This window comes from Danio rerio, chromosome 5 (assembly GCF_052040795.2).
Source record: "Danio rerio strain M-AB ecotype USA chromosome 5, GRCz13ab, whole genome shotgun sequence".
Lineage (NCBI taxonomy): Eukaryota > Metazoa > Chordata > Actinopteri > Cypriniformes > Danionidae > Danio > Danio rerio.
The window spans coordinates 71,272,992-71,292,538 of NC_141025.1; the positions used below are offsets into that span (position 1 = coordinate 71,272,992).

At 36.6% G+C, this 19,547-nt stretch overlaps 1 protein-coding gene across 4 annotated transcripts in view; it reads right to left on the reverse strand.

The window, feature by feature from the left end:
- Positions 1-19,547, reverse strand: part of pappab (pregnancy-associated plasma protein A, pappalysin 1b) — a 252,025-nt gene that overhangs the window by 62,508 nt on the left and 169,970 nt on the right. For all 4 annotated transcript variants that reach the window (XM_087251119.2, XM_087251118.2, XM_087251117.1 and 1 more), the window contains 4 exon segments: positions 16,992-17,093; positions 14,961-15,096; positions 12,618-12,831; positions 8,721-8,889 (listed from right to left, as the gene is read on the reverse strand). In XM_087251119.2, coding sequence (XP_087107245.1) covers positions 8,721-8,889; positions 12,618-12,831; positions 14,961-15,096; positions 16,992-17,093 — 621 coding nt within the window.

Below are 19,547 nucleotides of genomic sequence, written 5' to 3' on the forward strand. Positions count from 1 at the left end.
ATTTAAATATGTAAATACAATTTATATATCTAAAATACTTTAAAGTTATCTAAGATTTCAAAGATATACAAATAAGTCATATACATGCATCAAATATTTCAAAATTTATCAAAAAGAGTTTGTATATGAATATGATGACATACAGCTTCATATAGGTCCAAGGAACATTTGCAGGTTTTGATGAATAATGGTTTATGATAATACTTTACATTTAAGTGTAGCAGTTTTCTTTTTACTTTTTAAGAACAGCGCTATTTTAATTAGATTTTAAAAGCATAATTTTAATTTAAACTTTGACATTTATTTATTTTTACCTGTAAACACAGTACAGTGTTAATGTTAAAACTATTTATAATGTTTAAAATGGCTGACAATAATAAATATTTATAATAATAATCTGCCTTGCTTTTGAACTGTGCAGAGTTATAGCTGCTTAATTACACCTACTACGCTACTGTATTTCAATACTGGTCATTATGGTGGTACTTTGAGATGATTTGGCAGATCCTGGATCTTTTAATCTTGATAACTGATCTCTTGCTAATTTGGTTCTTCAAACAAGTTTGCGAATCAGTTTAAAATGTCTGGATGAACTGATCTGAGATCGCTGCGTGTGTTGTGAAGGACAGATCTATCGATTCCCGAAATCATGATTAGCAATGCAACGATTGGCTGACAGCACAGCAGCGTAATGACATTAATTAATATTCATTTTAATACCTAATTAATATTCAATTATCTATGCGAGCAAAATGACATAAAATTAGCAGTAAACAGTTTGTATGATGCACAAATTACTTTCCACATAAGCTGCAGGCTTTACACTTTCATGTGTCAAGAGTATTCATCATATATTTCAATGCCTATCAACGTATTTAGTTCTACATTTAGAGAAGATTTTCTTTATTATAGTAGCCTAGGCCTACTCAAGTTTTTTTAATCGGCGTATAAATAAATTTTGCATCATAAAAGCATTTTTATATTGGTAAAGGTGTCTGTAACTTTTACGAAGCATCAATTGATGATTTAAATAGATTTAAATCATTGGTACACGTGCATGACTGCATAAATTATAATCATTTAAAAAAAAAGTTAAATATTGTGCATGCAGGCATTTGTAACTAAAAAGTTCATATCAAAAAATGTTCTCTTTAAACCACCAGGTGGCAGTCTTTGTAATTTACTTTGGAGTGCAGATTGCATAAGTTTTATTAATATAACTTTTTTACTTTATATATATAAAATTAGAAAACATATTTACTATTTTGCCAAGTGTACATAACTACTGTAAGAAAATATCAGCATTTGGTACATACTTTCAGTATTATCTTTGCTTGAAATGACCCGATCTTATCCTGTTTTTATGAATGAGCCTGCTCCCAATCAGGTTTGAGCTACCAGCACTGTTGCTATGACAACAACGCTTAGATGAGTTTTGAAGAACTAATCGATCCTGGAAATCGTCAATAACCAAATCCAGCTAACTGAGTAATCCACCTACGAAGAACAGACCCCAGGCGTTTTTATCTATTTCTTTTTTATTTTGTAATTTATTTATTAAATTAAATATTTAATTAGTTATTTATTTACTATAATTATTATTATTATTCTCAATGCGGTGGCGCAGTAGGTAGTGCTATTGCCTCACAGCAAGAAGGGTGCTGGTTCGAGCCTCGGCTGGGTCAGTTGCCGTTTCTGTATGGAGTTTGCATGTTCTCCCGGCGTTCGCATGGGTTTCCTCCAGTTGCTCTAGTTTTCCCCACAGTCCAAAGACATGCCGTACAGGTGAATTGGGTGAGCTAAATTGTCCATAGTGTATGTGTGTGAATGAGTGTGTATGGATGCGCCGGGTATATGACAGGGCCCGAAGCAAAAGCAAAATACAAAAAATAAAATGAGATCAAGTGAGTGTATTTTACTTAGTGATTACCAAAATAAAGCTAATTCTAATGGTAAACTAAATGCAGAAAAACAAACAAGAACTGAATTGAAACGGATCAGATTAAAACAAGCAATGAATAAAGTGACAAACAATACGACAAACAGAAAAAAAGACAAAACAACAACAAAACTCATTTATTATCCTCTTAAGCACCCCTTTTAAAGGAGCCTTTTAAAACGTATCTGTCTGTAACTGCTCCAAATGCTGCTTTTCTTCTTCTTCTTCAGTAGGACTGCATTGGCAGCCTGTAAATGATGTTACGGTAACAGGTTAATGATGAAATGGCTAATTTGTCTCTGACTAAAGGCTTCAGGAACACACATTACGAGCTCCCCGAAGAAGCCTGATAAGCTGTAATGACTGCGCCTGGATCAGCACTTTCACTCTGTATAGGAACGAGGACTCCCTCACACTGCCGTCATCTGCTCTCCAGCTCACACGCACACACACTTCCTGCTTTACCTTTATATGGTCACACTTCAGTAGGGCTAAATCCGAGCTTATTCCTTTGTTTGAAATAAATGAATAATTCCTTTATGTTGAAACTCTAATCGAATACACTGTATTTAAATGAATTGTTTTATACAAATTAAAGTGGGTTGTACATAAAAAAGATAACCCCCCCCAAATATATATTTGATTAATTAATTAAATAAAATAAAAACTGAAGAATTATGATGTTCAGCTCATTACACTGTAAGTAAGGAGTTTGAACAAGCAGCACAAAAACATTTCTGGAGTAAAGAAACCACTTGAGAATTATCAGTGCCTCTGGATTTTTAAAATTGTGCTTGAGTGACGCATATTTTTTATTTTATTTTGTAAAGCAATTTTTTATTACCTTAAAGTGCAACCTGTGTCATGAAATGCAGAGGTTTTTTCTTTCCATTCGGCGTGTGGTACCAAATTCCATTAAAACAACACTCTTCTACCAGTCCTGTCATCATATTCTTATCCAATAATTGTCACGAGGCGTTAATAAAATGAATAAAAGTGAAACTGCCAAACTGCAGTTAAAGTCGACAAATTAAAAATAAAACACTCATAATTACATTAAACTCTGGATAGCTTGGTGAAACAACGTTAATCCTTTCATACAGAAACTTTCCATCTAAAAGTCCTTACTTGGTCTTTCCATATTTCTTTGCACGCTGAAAACACGTCGGTCACAACAGGAAATAAAAAACAATAAATATTAATTAATTCATTTTCTTTTTGGCCTAGTCGCTTTATTAATCTGTGGTCATCACAGCGGAATGAACCGCCAACTTATCCAGCATATGTTTTATGCAAAGAATACCCTTCCAGCTGCAACCCATCACTGGAAAACATCCACACACACCTATTCACAAACATACACTGCAGACAATTTAGCCTACCTAATTCACCTATGCCACATGTCTTTGGACTGAAACAGGAGCACCCAGAGGAAACCCACACCAACACAGAAGGAACATGCAAACTCCACAAAGAAATACCACCTGACCCAGTTAAGGCTATATATATATATATATATATATATATATATATATATATATATATATATATATATATATATATATATATATATATATATAAGACTTGAGTATGTGTATATATATATATATATATATATATGTATATATATATATACACACACACACACACACACACATACACACAAGTCTTATTTGTTTTATTTTGGCTCTAATAAAAGCAGTTTTAAATTTTTTTAAACACCATTTTAAGGTCAAAATTATTAGCCCCATTAAGCAATACATTTTTTTTGATTTACTGTCATCATGGCAAACATAAAATAAATTAGTTATTAGAGATGAGTTATTAAAACTATGATGATTAGAAATGTGTTGAAAAAAATCTTCTCTCCGTTAAAAAGAAATTTGGGAAAAAAATAAACAGGGGGCTAATAATGCTGACTTAAACTGATTAGTTGAACATAAATTAAATTAAGGTATTAATTTAACAATTGATTGTCGGTGATAGCATGAGTGTTGGCCTGATTGGACAAAGGAAATGTTTAATGTCCTTTGTTTAAATTGACAAAAGAAAATTAAGACCTGTTTGAAAGGGCACCTATTTTGCCTCTTTTACAAAGAGTAAGACAAGCCTTCGCTGTCTCTAGAATGTGTCTCTAAAGTTTCAGCTCAAAAAACCCATAATATAATTTATTTTAGCCTCCAGAAGCTGCCCGTTTTGATGTCTGAGTACAGTGTAGCTGATTTTGTAGCCTGTGGCTTTAAATGCAAATGAGCTACTTCTCCCCGCCCACTGTTTCTCATCATGTGTTACGTCAGATAAACAGCAGTCAGTGACAGAGACAGACATGGATTAAGCTGAAATAAAGCCCATAAGTCAAAAATATCAAGTAAGTTTATTTAATGTATTTGTGGTGGAGTTTATTTACGCCTTTCTGAAATGATGAGTCTCACACCAATGCTATTTGCAATACACACACATATGCCCGTTTACTGATACCATGTGGCCATGGTGATTAAAGCGGTTAAGATTTACATATCGATTTTACAGTCTGTATTGCAACCGTGCTCTGTTTTAAAAACGTTTTAAACCTATAAAACTTTTCTAAATCACAGAGAGTTGGAACAAATATGTAAATACCAGTTTGTTTGCAAAACAAATGTTCTGTGGACATGTGTATACATGTTGTTATAGAAACATGGCACCTGTCATTGAATTGGTTGGAAAGGGAAAACCGCGCTCCTACATCACATTATGGTGGGCCTTAAAATCACTGATCTATATTGGTCCTATTTTAACATTAGGAAATTTTAAAACAGAAAATTGTTGGGTTTATCAGTATGACAGTGGACAATGAGTGTTGGTCATATTGGGTAACTTTACATGGACAAAGGAAAATGAAGACCTGTTTAAAATGATTTAAGACCTACAGCACAATATTTCAGTGAATGTAAGACTTTTAAGGCCTAAAAATGTAGTTTTCAAAATTTAAGACATTTTAAGAACCCACATATAGAATAAAAATCTATATTTTAAGTCAACTCAAAATATAAATAAAATAAAAATAATTCTAAAAGACTAATAATAGGTCTGTTAAGGGCTACACCAAAATAGGCAGGTAATGTTTAGAAACTGGACAAATAGATTAGCTAATTATCTGTATGTGTGTGTGTGTGTGTATCAAATAGAAAAGCAATGGTCAAAATAGCATCAAAATAATATTTCATTTCAATTTTACGGTGCGCTGCAGTAAATGTAGTACAACAATAGTTCTTATATCCATTTTTACGAAACTCCCCCCTCTCTTACCTTACATAACCGGACTAGACATCTACCCTCGGCCCCTGAATAGCCCCCCCCGGCCCCAAGGACCCCAATGTGCACCGCTGTTAAATAAGCCGAGGCCTCCCGAAAGCAGAGAAAAACTGTCTGCTGCCTTTCCTTCCAAATGCGTAATAACTCACAGGCCAAGCTTTTCAGTCGACTGCGGCTGCTGGCAGAAAAACCGCCCAACATACAGTAGAGCCCAAGTGCTTACAAAGAACACACAGCAGCACTTTCTCTCTTCTTTTTTTTCACGTTTGCATTTTCCCTTCTCTTTCCCTTGTTCTCCTTCTGTCAATATGAAAAGCGCTGGAAAACAGAAACAGGGTTGTTTTTGAAAGGCCTGGAGCTGCAAATGGGCCAAATCGTTGTTTGCGAAGGCTGAGGGATTGTGGGGTCAGTACGGCACGTAACACTTGGCCAGGTGGAGAGCGGGATACAGGACTCGCCGTCGCCCTTTTGTTTGGGGGCCCGTCCGGGGTCAGCGGGTTGCAGTAATGGAGGGTGTTCAGATCTGCAGTGCCGATGATCCGTGCCTGTGCCTCTGGGACTGAACACGCTGCTCTACTGTTTTCATCTCAAATAGACTCGAACAAATTGCATCCTGACCGACTGCACTCTGACACTTTCTTCACACGTTCAAGCGGCAGTGAACCAGAAAATGCAAGCAAAATTAACAGATGTGCAAGTCACACACATGAGACACAAGCAGATGAACATGAAACACGCACACATGCTGATTTAGGGCTCATTCACACTAATGCATCTTTGCTTCTAAAAATGCGAGACGCAGCACTGAAAAATGGCTATAAAAAAAGCACAGCATAGAGCACAAGAGTATCATGCAACCCATGCTCATTTTGTACTGTGCATACCCCTATATACATTTCTGGAGATCATGAAATACGTTCCAGGAGGTGCATTTTTGCAGTTTTTGTTTTCATGAATCTACTAGAGGCCGCTGTGTACACTTTTTGAGATCTTAAATTTCTCTCGCAAGTGCCATTCGAGACTGCTGTTCTCACATAAATCCACCAGAGGCCGCTGTTGACTGACTGAATGAATGACTGACTGACCAACCGATCGCCCCACCCAACCTATAAACCCAACCGACAGTGTTTTCAAAAGCACCAATTGACCCGTTAACCCTCTTCCCTAAACGCTACCGACAGTGATTTCAAAAGCAATCCAGCAAAAGAAAAGCCCTCGTCTGATTTTACCATATTTTCAGAACTTAACACATATTCCCTCTTGTGTACTTGTTTACTTGTTTATTACATTTTTTGGCCTTTGTTTCACCCGCTTCTAAAATCGATCTTTGTCAGATTCGAATTCTGTTGTCATCGAACTTGAACTCCTCTCTGCGTCTCAAGTCCACCAACGTACATGGCAAGCTACTGGGCAAACTGCTAACAGCGGTAATGCTGTACACATGAGGGTAAGTGGTCAGCTAGTAGCGCAAAATGAAACAGAAGCTGTTAGTGGCATCATACCGCCCCGTAGCGTTCATTTTAAAGACCAAATGCAGCTCTGGCTACATAATTCGTGCTCTCCAAAAATGTAATGTATACGGAGGCTAATAATTCTGACACCAACTGTATATATATATATATATATATATATATATATATATATATATATATATATATATATATATATATAAATGCTTTCACACCTGCCTTATTTAGTTCGGTTGAATCGCACTAGAGTTCGTTTTCCCTTTAGGTGCGGTTCGTTCGGGCAGGGGAGAATGCAGCAATCGTACTCGAGTGCGCACCAAAAGTGGACCAAATCAGCGTACCGAGACCTGCTAGAAGAGGTGGTCTCGGTACGCTTTCAAACGAGCCCTGGAGCGGTTCGTTTGTGGTGAGAATATGATCCGTACTAAAACAGGCCCAACCGCAATAAGTACTGCGACTTTTGGACAAATCCAGCTGCCGTAGGCCGATGCGCTGTGCATTATGGGATATGGAGGAAAATATTTGTTGACAGCGCTTTACCAACAGAGAGAAAGAGAGGGGAAAACATTACCTGATGGATCGTTGGTAATATTTCTGCAAGATGACCATGTCGCAGTTTTTGCTAAATTAATCCAAGCCACCTCCTGAAGCGACGAGCGATGCATTAGAACACTGTTTTCCAGCCGCAGCCGCGCTTCATTCTTAAAATGTATAGTTTGTCTAAAGCAGGGATGCAATCAGCCATAGCAGTCCTCTCTCCATAGTAAAAAGTGACATTTTGTGTCTGCCGGTTTTGTTTACCTGCGGGAGTTCATTGGCATTTTCCCGCACATGAATTCTAACCAATAAATAAGCAGTTTAGGAAATATGTTCAACAACATCTGGCCAATGAGAGATGTGGATGTTGTCTGATGACTGCATTTTGGTTCGTTTCAACTGGTTCAGACCAAAGCCAGCAGTGTGGTGTGAAAACGACCCAAAGACGGCAGAAAATTCAACAATGTATCATTTATTGCCCTTGGTCCGGGCCAAATGAAGCGAACTACAGATGTGAAAGCACCCTATATTACATTTCACCCTTAAAACTTTCAATAATAACATTTAATAATTTTTTGACTTTTGATAGTGATCATTACATTAGTTTTGATGACTTGTACTCACAAAAAATATATTTAAAATTGCTAAACTACTATATTTAGTGCTTGTGCATTTTATAAGTACCATTTCTATGAAAAAAAAACCCCAACAATTTTAAATAAATCATCACAAATGAAAAAAAAATCAAACGTTTCTAGAAATTTAAAGAGAGATATGATAGGTCAGTACAACCATACAATGAGAAAAAAGCCAGACAGTGATTTCTGCAAGGAAACCTCCTTTCCATTACTTACAGGCTGCTGTTCAGTCAAACTTAAATTTTTCTAGCCTATTAGGACAACAACAACAACAACAACAACATAAACAACAACAACAAACACTTCCATTCAGAAGGGAGGGCGAGAGTAATGTTTAATAAAAAAAAATCCACAGCTTCTCTTTTATTTGAGCCACATGGACCATTCCAGCAGTTCCAGGCAGAGAGAAAAAGACATAAAAACAACATCAAGCCAATAACAGAGCGCCAGCTATTGTGACCATTCACTTACCGTCTCACAGTTTGGTTAGCAAACCCTATGTGGGCCATAAATCTTTACTGCTACTTTCTCTGTATGTGGTCAGGGCATGAGTCAATGATTATTGTTTAATGTAATATAAACCGCTGTGTGTGTGTGTGTGTGTGTGTGTGTGTGTGTGTGTGTGTGTGTGTGTGTGTGTGTGTGTGTGTGCGCACGTCAGGCTGTGTATGTTTGTGTTGTGTGCTTCTACGAAACCTGGTCAAAATGCTTGGCCCAAAAAATAAGGCGTTTAACTGCAGGAAAAATACTCCACAGAGAGAGAGAGCACACACACACACTCACTCATAGGGTGTAATATCCACAAATGCGCATTAAATAAAGCGATTAACCAAGGTGTGTCACCTGTGTTTTGATGATGTCGTCATCTCGGTGTATCTTCAGTGTATATCCTCGATTGCAGGTGATGGTGCATCGAGCGCCGTTGAAGTATCCTGGACTGTTGCACCTCATCTCTGCATTACTGACCATCGGCTTCTGGCATTCGATGGCATCACATGAGTAATGAACGCAGCTGTGGGGTTACAGAAATAAGATATCAGTTTGTCAGAGTTACAATTCCCTCGCAGACCTATTATATATTTGGTGGCCCTTTACTTGGAGGAGGTGTTCATAAGACTGTCCAGACACCTTGAGAATTTATGCAGGCTAATGACAACTGTCATTAGCTCAGCTGTCTAATTTGAAATCATTGTTTAAGATTGACAACTTGACATAAACAAATAAATCATAACTTGTCATAAATCTGTAATAAACATGACTTTCATGATGCCATTATAGTTGTAATGTGTTTTTTAAAACGTATTTATCGTGTATGGCCATACACTCAAAGCATTCACAATCAAGAGGGGGGTCTCTCCATATCACCACCAGTGTGCAGCATCCACTTGCTTGAATGATGTGACAGATGCCACAGAACACCGGCGCCAGTGCTCTCACCACACACCAGCTGCAGGTAAAGAGACCGTAATAGAGCCAATTTGGTGGATAACCAATCCATGATGGGTTAGGACTAATGAAGGGTATTTGGCCAGGACACTAGCTCTTTAGGAGAAGTGCCATGGGATTTTTAATGACCACAGAGAGTCAGGACCTCAGTTTAACATCTCAACAATAAGACAGCGCACACTGACAGTGGAGTGTCCCCTTCAATTTACTGGGGCATCAGGACTCACACACTCCCTGTTGGCCTCACTTCCAACAGCAACCCAGTGTTCCTATGTGGTCTCCCATCCGGGTACTGACCAGGCTCACCCCTGCTTAGCTTCAATGAGTAACCAGTCTTGGGCTGCAGGGTGATATGGCTGTGGCCACTTTTTTCAGTGTAACAAAATGAATTTAAACATTCTCAGTAAAATGGGTGTTTGTTTTTCCCACACAAGATGCAAATATTGGTAGACCAATCAAAACAGATGTGTGACCAATCAGAGCAGAGCAGACTCTTGGATTGTTGAATGAAACATTTCAGGGATGACAGGAAAATAGGCAAAGCTGCCATGTATATTATGAGAAAATTGTGTTTCTGGCCATGAATGACAGTAGAAGGTCTCCAAAGCGAAATTAGGAGTCTTTAAAATTTGATTAATAGGCTGACTTTAAATTTTAGTATTCAAATGTGATTATTAATAAATTTATACAGTTGAAGCCAAAATTACCAGCCCTCCTGTGAATGTTTTTTATGAATTTATTTTTTTAATATTTCACAAATGATGTTTTTAACAGCAAAGATTTCTTAGTATTTCCTTTAACATTTTTTTTTCTGCTGGAGAAAGTCTTATTTGTTTAATTTCGGCTAGAATAAAATCAGTTTTAATATTTAATATTTTAAAACCATTTAAGGTCATTATTATTAGCCAAAATAAATATTTTTGTTATACAATGATTTGCCTAATTACCCTAACTTGCCTATTTAACCTAGTTAAGCCTTTAAATGTCACTTGTGACACGGAATGACACGGAATACTAGTGTCTTGATAAATATCTATTCAAATATTATTTACTGTCATCATGGCAAAGATAAAATAAATCAGTTATTAGAAATGTGGTATTAAAACTATTATGTTTAGAAAAAACTCATTCATTCATTTTCTTGTCGGCTTAGTCCCTTTATTAATCCAGGGCCGCCACAGCGGAATGAACCGCCAACTTATCCAGCAAGTTTTTAAAAGCGGATGCCCTTCCAGCCGCAACCCATCTCTGGAAAACATTCACACACACACACACTCATACACTACGGACAATTTAGCCTACCCAATTCACCTGTACCGCATGTCTTTGGACTGTGGGGGAAACCGGAGCACCCGGAGGAAACCCACGCAAACGCAGGGAGAACATGCAAACTCCACACAGAAACACCAACTGAGCCGTGGCTCGAACCAGCGACCCAGCAACCTTCTTGCTGTGAGGCGAACGTGCTACCCACTGCACCACTGCGTCGCCTTTAGAAAAAACTCTCTCTGTTAAACAGACATTGGGGTAAAATTATACAGGGGGCTAATAATTCAGGAGGGCTAATATTTCTGACTTCACTTCTGTATGCCATACTTATGAAAATGTGAATACTGAAAATATATAACTGTATATTAATAATAATGATAATAAAACAAAATAATCAGTAATGAAAATACAATTGAACTGATTTATTTACCTCGCAGCATTGCAATCGTATTGCTTCAGCTATTGCTCCAGCACACTTATGCAACCCATCATGCCAAACAAATCATTTATATCACTATAAATGAGTTTGTGAATCACTTCTTTGATGGATGAAAAACAAACACAAAAAAAGCTTTACTGATGACTATCAGGATGTGGCGTGGCCAAGAAAACACTTTTTACCATTTTTATGAGCAAGCCATATCCTTTGTTGTCGTCTTTTATGAATCATGTGCTTGTAAAAGGACGAAAATGAATTTATTACCAAACATTGTGCAACGGGTGATTAAACAAACATGTCAGCACTATATCTTAAGCATTGCAAAAGCCATGAATAAATGAAATCTGCAGCATTAGATCTATTACCACATGTACAGTTGAAATCAGAATTATTAGACCCCCTGTTTATTTTTTCCCCAAATTTCTGTTTAATGGAGAGAAGATTTATTCAACACATTTCTAAACATAATAATTTTAATAACTCATTTCTAATCATAATAGTTTTAATAACTCATCTCTAATAACTAAAATGATTTCTTTTATCTTTGCCATGATGACAGTAAGTAATATTTGAATAGATATTTTTCTATACAGCTTAAAGTGACATTTAAAGGCTTAACTAGGTTAACTAGGCAGGTTTGGGTAATTAGGCGAGTTATTGTATACTAATGGTTTGTTCTGTAGACTAATAATAATAATAGTAGGCTAATAATTTTGACCTTAAAATGTTTTAGAAAAAAATAAAAACTGCTTTTATTCTAGCTGAAATAAAACAAATAGGAAATTTCTCCTGAAGAAAAATAACGACTTTAACGACTAGATTTAATGGAAGTGAATGACACCCGAAGTCTTGAGTCAAAAAGATTCATATGGCTGCACCTGCTCGTATGCGAGGAATAAGGTGAGTAAAGCAAGCGGTGCGAGAGAAGCGCAGGCATATTTTTTTTAGTGCGCATGCGTCAGTTTATTTTTGATTTTGCTATTACCACTGTTGGTTTGGTTTCACTTAGAGAATAACGTCTGTTTATAATGAAAAACTTGTTTTGAACTGCATTTATTATAACAAACAAATATTTTGTGGGATCAATTTTTCTGCGTGAGAAAATGGATGTGTGGCGTCAGAGCCTGAGAATGCTGTCAATTGCGTGATTGAATGGTGAGAGTGGGCAGCCCTGCTAGTATTCAGCTTAACATGCAATTTAAAGGCTTAACTAGGTTAATTAGGCAAGTTAGAGTAATTAGGCAAAACAGTGTTTGAGGATTATTTGTCCTGTAGACAATAGGAAAAAATATTGGTCAAGGGGGCTAATAATATTGAGCATAAAATGCTTTAAAAAGTATTAAAACTTTTTATTCTAGCCAAAATAAAACAAATAAGACTTTCTCCAGAAGAAAAAAATATTATCGGAATTACTGTGAAGAATTCCTTGCTCTGTTAAACATCATTTGGGAAATATTTAAAAAAGAAATTCACAGGAGGGCGAATAATTCTGACTGTAAGCGCTGGTTAGGTATGCTAAGGGCTGGCAAAACATTTAGCCATGTGCGCTGACATGAGGAGCAGCAATGCTGGATTTATCTCCTCACCTCTGGCCCATGGGGTTGTAGATTTCATTGCTCTGGCAGCCGCTGATTGTGATGGGGTCAAAATATTGAAAGGAGCGCAGCCCAACACCTGAGATGGCCACCAGAGGAGAGCTGAAGCTCACTATAATGGCTTTTGTGCGGTAAAAAGCCACGCTCAGATCGTGACTCACAGGAATCACCAGAGGATTGTTGCGGCAGCTCAGCCTCGAGTCACCTGCAAACATAAAGCACAACAAAAATTTATTTGACTACTGTTCTTAAAGGGATAGCTCAGCCACCCATTACAATGTACTCACTATTTACTCGCTCTCAAGTGGTTCCAAATCTATTTGAGTTTCTTTTGTTGAACACAAAAGAAGATACGTTGAAGTAAGCTGTAACCATTGACTTCCATAGTAGGAAAAACAAATAGTATGGAAGTCAATGGTAACAGGTTTTGAGCATTCTTAGGGTGCTTTCACACCTGTGAATCGATTCAGTTGTTCCGAAACAGAGATTAAAATTGTTACATTGTTGCTCTTTGCTCTTGGAGCGGTTCGCTTTCACACTGCAAAGTTTCTAATCGGACCAAAAGAGCTAAAACAAGTCACGTGCGAGTAAACTCTCCTTACATTGGTCAGAGTGTCAGGGTTTATTTTGCAGCGTCCCGCTCAGCTGTCAGGAGAGGTGGTGGTTTGGTGGTGATTGACAGGGTGCGTGTGCGCAACGTGTCTGAGGAGAGACACGGTGGGGAGGGGTGAGAAGGGTGCACGACGATGCCTATTTGAGGACTGGGAGAGAGACGCAAGATTACCGGGAGATCATCACTCGTTTGCGGGCATCCGGAGACTCGCGAAACTTCTCGCCCTACTCATAATTCTCTCTTCATATAGCCGTAAGCCTATTACATATCCATAAAACACTGTGATATAACCGCGCTCGGATCGGATCGCTTTCTCACTGCAATCGAACCGCTCCAGGGTTCGTTTCAATCGAGCCGAGACCACCTCATTCAAGCGATCTCGGAGCGATTACTTTGGCGTGGAACAGAGCGCGATTGCCCTGTTCACATATGCCAAACGAACCGCGCTAACTGGGCAAACGAGATACGTTCCGAAACAAAAGTGTAGGTGTGAAAGCACCCTTAAAAGAATCTTCTTTTGTGTTCCACAGATGAAAGAAACTTAGGTTTGGAACAAGTAAAGGGAGAGTAAATGATGACATAGTATTACTTTTTGGGTGAAGTAGCCCTTTAAGTATTTTTGTGATGGGATTTGTACTTTGCTCACTATTCAAACTTACTACTTGAGAACATGTCTGAAGAAAAAACTGCACCTTTTACAGATGATTAATTAAACAAAAAAAGTACTAGTTACATTTTTACATTTCATTTAGCATGTACATTAAATATGGTTAACTGACTATCAAACATGCATGCTTTACATGCAAAAAACAATGTTTTGTGTTTTAAAACAGCATTATTTTGTAATTATGTATCTGAGTAAAAATAAATATTTTAAATTCTGTATTGATAATGACATTTCTGCCCAATTTAAATAAAAAATATCATTCAATACGATGAAACTGAGTGTGCTTCCCACAGGTGAGTGGGCTTGACAAACCACCTGCAGAAACACTCTTCTCTCCATATGCACGAGATACTTTTCTACTTTTCTACTCTAAAGGGGGTCAAACACCAGAAGTGCCGCTCGGCGACGCGACACGTAGCGCTACGCATTTTAGAATTATAAACACAAGTTTCTATCAGGGTACAAACATCGGTGGCACAAGTTGGCGGATTTCGGCGACACCCAGCCATGACTCAGGACACTGTTCATATTTCTGCTGCGCCACAGAGCGTCAATTGATAAGTTTAATTTTAAATAGTGTACGAATGTGCGCGTCTGGTGTGCAATACTTTCAACTGTCATGTGCGTGCCGCATTTTTTTGCCCATTTTGGACAGTTAAAATAGTGTTTGGGACATTACCTATGCAGCAAAACAGTTGCAGGATGACATTGTATGTCTGAAACAAAATATAAAACAAACGACATAAGAGCTAAAACGTGCTGTCCACATATGTGGCCACTAGGCCCTAGGAGGTTAAGAATAGCTCTTACAGTACATCCGGTCTTGTGTTCATATTTATGATTATTTTAATGCGTTACACCATGGTTCTTTGAGGCACGTCATTTTGTTTTACTTTTTGTCCACACATGTAAACTTCTCATTATTATTTTTGCTAGGCTACTTTTATTATTTAAATTGTGTAGTACATTTTTTAAGCTATACTTTTAATATTTTACTCAAGTATAATTACGGCCGCATACTTGCACTTTAAAATTGAGCAATCGTTTCACTGACCGAGAGGATGAGTTTGGTCCTTGGTGTCCACCAGATGAACAGTGATGTTGTGTTGTGTTTGGTCCATGTCGGCCGTACCGTCAGCGGCCAGATGGATAATGACTGCAGCTGCCACCATAGGATGAGCGTAATAAGCCTTTTGAGAGAAAAAAAAAGTCTCAGACAGACAGTTCCATCATTTAACTGGTGACCATGGAACAACATCTTCATTGATCAAGCACAGTACAGTCCATTAGCTACTTCTAAAATTGGAGAGAAATTAAAGTCATAGTTCAGCCAAGAAGGAGGATGTACCCGCTCTTAGGCCACTTTTTAAACTTTTTTAGCCCATCAGTTATGATTACCAGCGATAAAAATTTTGTGATAAAAATAAAAAATCCTAATATGGAGACTATGTGAACCCTGTGATGTACTGTCAAGATAATTTAGTATACATTTATGACACTATACTTTGTAGTAGATTACCCTTGCAGTCAATTACAAAAAACAAACAAAAAACACCAACATTTTATACAGCAGCATGGGTGTTTATAACTCAAAAGCTCAGTGAGAGATGGAGATGGAGATTTTCTCTTTTGACTGCTGTAATCAATCTCTATAAATTTTCCCTCTTTTGGAAACAAACACTATCAAGGATAGTGTTTTTCTTTTGCTATTGAAGTAAATTGAATATCGATTGTTGGATTTTTCAATCACCCCATAGAAGTTTACCCAATATGACAACTTTCACATCCATGAACCCTGAAAGTGTAAAAAGCCTTCATAGAAATGTCATAGTGTCCATAAACTCTATATTAATTAATAAAACAATTAATGTTAAAATATCTCTAATGTTAATATCTAATCGGGCTTTTGAAAATGTTCAGTGAAAAAATTCAGGGTTCCATACAATTCCTTCATGTTGTCCCAAGACTCCCAACACATAACACTTCATTTATTGTAACAAATGTAACCCTTTAACTGGCATCGTAACCACCTGGTCGACCTTTTATCCATAGGCTATCATTATTAATTTAATTGCTTATTAATATTTATCAGAGTTGTGTCAGTATATTATGCAATTCAAGTGTGGGTTTTTCCTATTATTTTCAAGGAGTGCACCTTAAGGGGTTAAGTAGATTGAACTTAAAACTATTAAGTTGCCTCACCAAAAATTGTAAGAATTATGCAGTTTTAGCTTATTTTAAATAAGTAGGTTAAACATGCAGCAAAAATCATTGTTTCCAGGATAAACATGATGATCCACAAACTTACAGAAATGAAGTTACCTGTACAGTTGAAGTCTGAATTATTAGCCCACCTGTAAATTTTTTGTAATTGTTTCTACAGTTTTCTTTGGTTGGTTTGTTTAGTGGGTTGGGGTGTTGTTAGATTGTTTTGTTATATTTATTTCCTTGTTTTGGCAACACTCCTGTTTTTCGTTTGATTCAGTCGTTTAATTTACATTCCAAATTCACATATTCAGTGATTAATATCATTGTTTTTTTTCTCCACATATCACTGTAGTGATTTGTCTTCTTTTCGCCCAGCACCAGTCGAAACTCACTTAATGTTACTTCTTATCCTACATAACAACATAAACACATAACATCTGTTTTCACAGAGAGATTTTTTTCAACACATTTCTGACCATAATAATTTTAATAACTAATTTCTAATAACTGATTTATTTTATGCTTACTACGATGACAGTAAATAATATTTGACTAGATATTTTTCAAGATACTAATATTCAGCTTAAAGTAGTTTGTTCTATAGACAATCGGATAAAAAATATTGCTTAAGGTGGCTTAAACTGCTTTTGTTCTAGTTGAAATAAAACAAATAAGACTTTCTCCAGAAGAAATAAACATTTATAGGAAATACTGTGAAAATCTTCTTGCTCTGTTTATCATTTGGTAAATATTAAAAAAAAATTCACAGGAGGATGCATAATTCTGACTTCAACTGTAAGTCAGATTGTGATCAAATTGTGATAAACAAAACAAAACAAAACAGGAAGAGACATAAGCTTGGACATCAATCTCTTACCTTCAGCCAATAAGTCCAGCTCTGCTGTTGAGATTCCTCACAGGGAAACCAAGCATACTGAGACACACCATGAGACAGGTCAAACACCTTCGACTGACAGCTCTGAGTGAACAAACACAAGAGATGCACACTGATTCATCAATCACACGCACTTAAATCTCTTTAAGATCACTCAAAAAAATGTATTATTTGCTTGTTCAAACTACTAATTTAAAATGAGCTGAAACAACCAAATTCTTGAGATTTCATTGGGACAACTTAATTTTTTTATATTTAATCCAATTTGTCCCAACACAAAACAATTAAGTAAAGGGTTTTTACAAATTTAAGTGGATTTAAGAAGAAGAATGGTGCTCTTTTAACTCATTTTAAGTAGTGAACAAACAGTAAAAGTCATTTTTTGTGTGTATCGCTAAAACTGCGTTCACACTATGAGCGATTCACAGCAGCAAACTGCCAAGCGATTTTGACAGAGTTGCTTGTCACTCAATGACAGAGAACACACTTTTTTCTTGACCATCTTGGTAATTAAGCTTTGATTGGTCAGAATTAAAGTGTGGGAAAATGCCAATGAACTCCTGCAAAAAATCAAACCGGCAGACACAAAATGTCGCTTTTTACTATTGAGAAACGACTGCGCTGGCTGATTATATCCCTGCTCATAATATACTGTATAATTCACTTTAGACAAACTATACATCTCGAGAATGAAGTGCAACTGCGGCTGGAAAACAATGTTTAACTGCATTGCAAATGATGAAGGCGCATCGCAAGTCACTTGGAAGAGGCGTGAATAATTTTAGCTGGTCATCGTCCGAGTGTGAAAACACCGTTACTTTTGTTGTGGACTTTTGTGGAGTGTGGAGTTTGGTGTCTAATCTAAACTCCTCTGATTGGCTACTGCATTCAACAAAAAAACGTGCAATTGGATTTAATTCTCAGCAATGCAAAACAGCATCAAATAAATACCAAGGCATTTTGGCCAGATCCAAATGCACCTTCAATTCATTTTTACATTTTCTTTTTATCATGACAGTTATAGTAGATTTAATTTAATTGTAGCAGCATTTTTCACAGCATTATTAATGAAATACTATTTTTCTTGATTAGCAAGTAGAAACATTTAAAAGCTTTAAATAGCCATGAATGAATAAAAATCTTAAATATGTTCAAATGGAAAACAACGGGTGTTTTAATGAGTAATAATCTTTCACAATATTACTATTTTTACTGTATTGTTAATCAAATAAACCTGTATGAGTGAGCATACGAGCCCTCTTCCTTGAAAACAATGAAAAGCACAACAGCTCCACACTTTACATGCAATTACAGCATATTTTTGGACTATATAAAGGCACTTAAATGGAGTAATGATGATGCTGCAGGCCTTCAGTCCGCTATGAAAAGGTAATTTAGACCATCTGGAAGCTCACAATTAAGTCCCACAAGTGGCCAGGTTAAAGTGGCACTCCAGATGAGTTTGGGAGCCAGTGAAATCAGGGTGAACTGACCCGCTGCTCTTTTCTGAGAACCGGCTGAACTCTAAATGCTGTCGAGTTTCAGAATTACCCACATCAAGAAGTTTGTCTTTCACCAATCACACGAGCCTTCTGGAATGGTCGTGTTGGATCAAAAGAAAAAGAACACACGGGCATTAGAGCAGGGCATTTTATCAACTAAACGGCCCGAAATGACATTTCTTTTCTTTTTAGGCCAGATGGAAAATAGAGCCTTAAGTGAATAAACACATGAAATGTTTTATTTACAGACTCGTTTTTTTAAAGTTTCCCTTTTTTTTTTTTTAAATCAAGCCAATATTTAGACGAGTTCACCTGGTTTGTGTGGGCAAATAAATGTTGTATCCAGTGGACATTTTAGGCATATTTAACAGCAATTTTAATTCTGTCATCATTTACTTACTTTCTACTTCTTTTGGAGTGAGATTCTTCATTTTCTGGTGAACACCAAAGATCTTATTTTAAACGTGGAGCCTATTCCATTGAAGCCATTGACTTCTGTTGTATACTACCAGTTAGCAAGTTGCAACATTCTTCAAAATACCTTTCTTTTTAGGATAGATGGAAAATAGAGCCTTAAGTAAATGAATACATTAAATGTTTTACTTGAAGAAGTTTTTTAGGGTTCCTATTTTTTCATCGAGCCAGTAATTAGACATTGAATACCTCTAGTTTTGCGTATAAGACGTTTTTTTCATAGTTTCTTTATAAAAAAATTTGCCTTTTAGTGGACTTTTTGGGCATATTTTAAACAAAAATGTAAATTCTGTCATCATTTACTCACTTTACTTGTTTCAAAGCTATTAAGAGATTCTTTTTTGCTGGTGAACATAAAAGATCTTATTAACTTGGAGCCATTGATTTCTGTTGTATGCCAATGGTTAGTGAATTAAAACATTCTTCAAAATGCCTTTCTTTTTAGGCCAGATGAAAAATAGAAACTTAAATGAATAAACACATAAAATATTTTATTTACAGACTTGTCTTTTATTTAAGTTTGCCTTTTTTCATCAAGCCAATATTTAGATGGCGAGTTCAC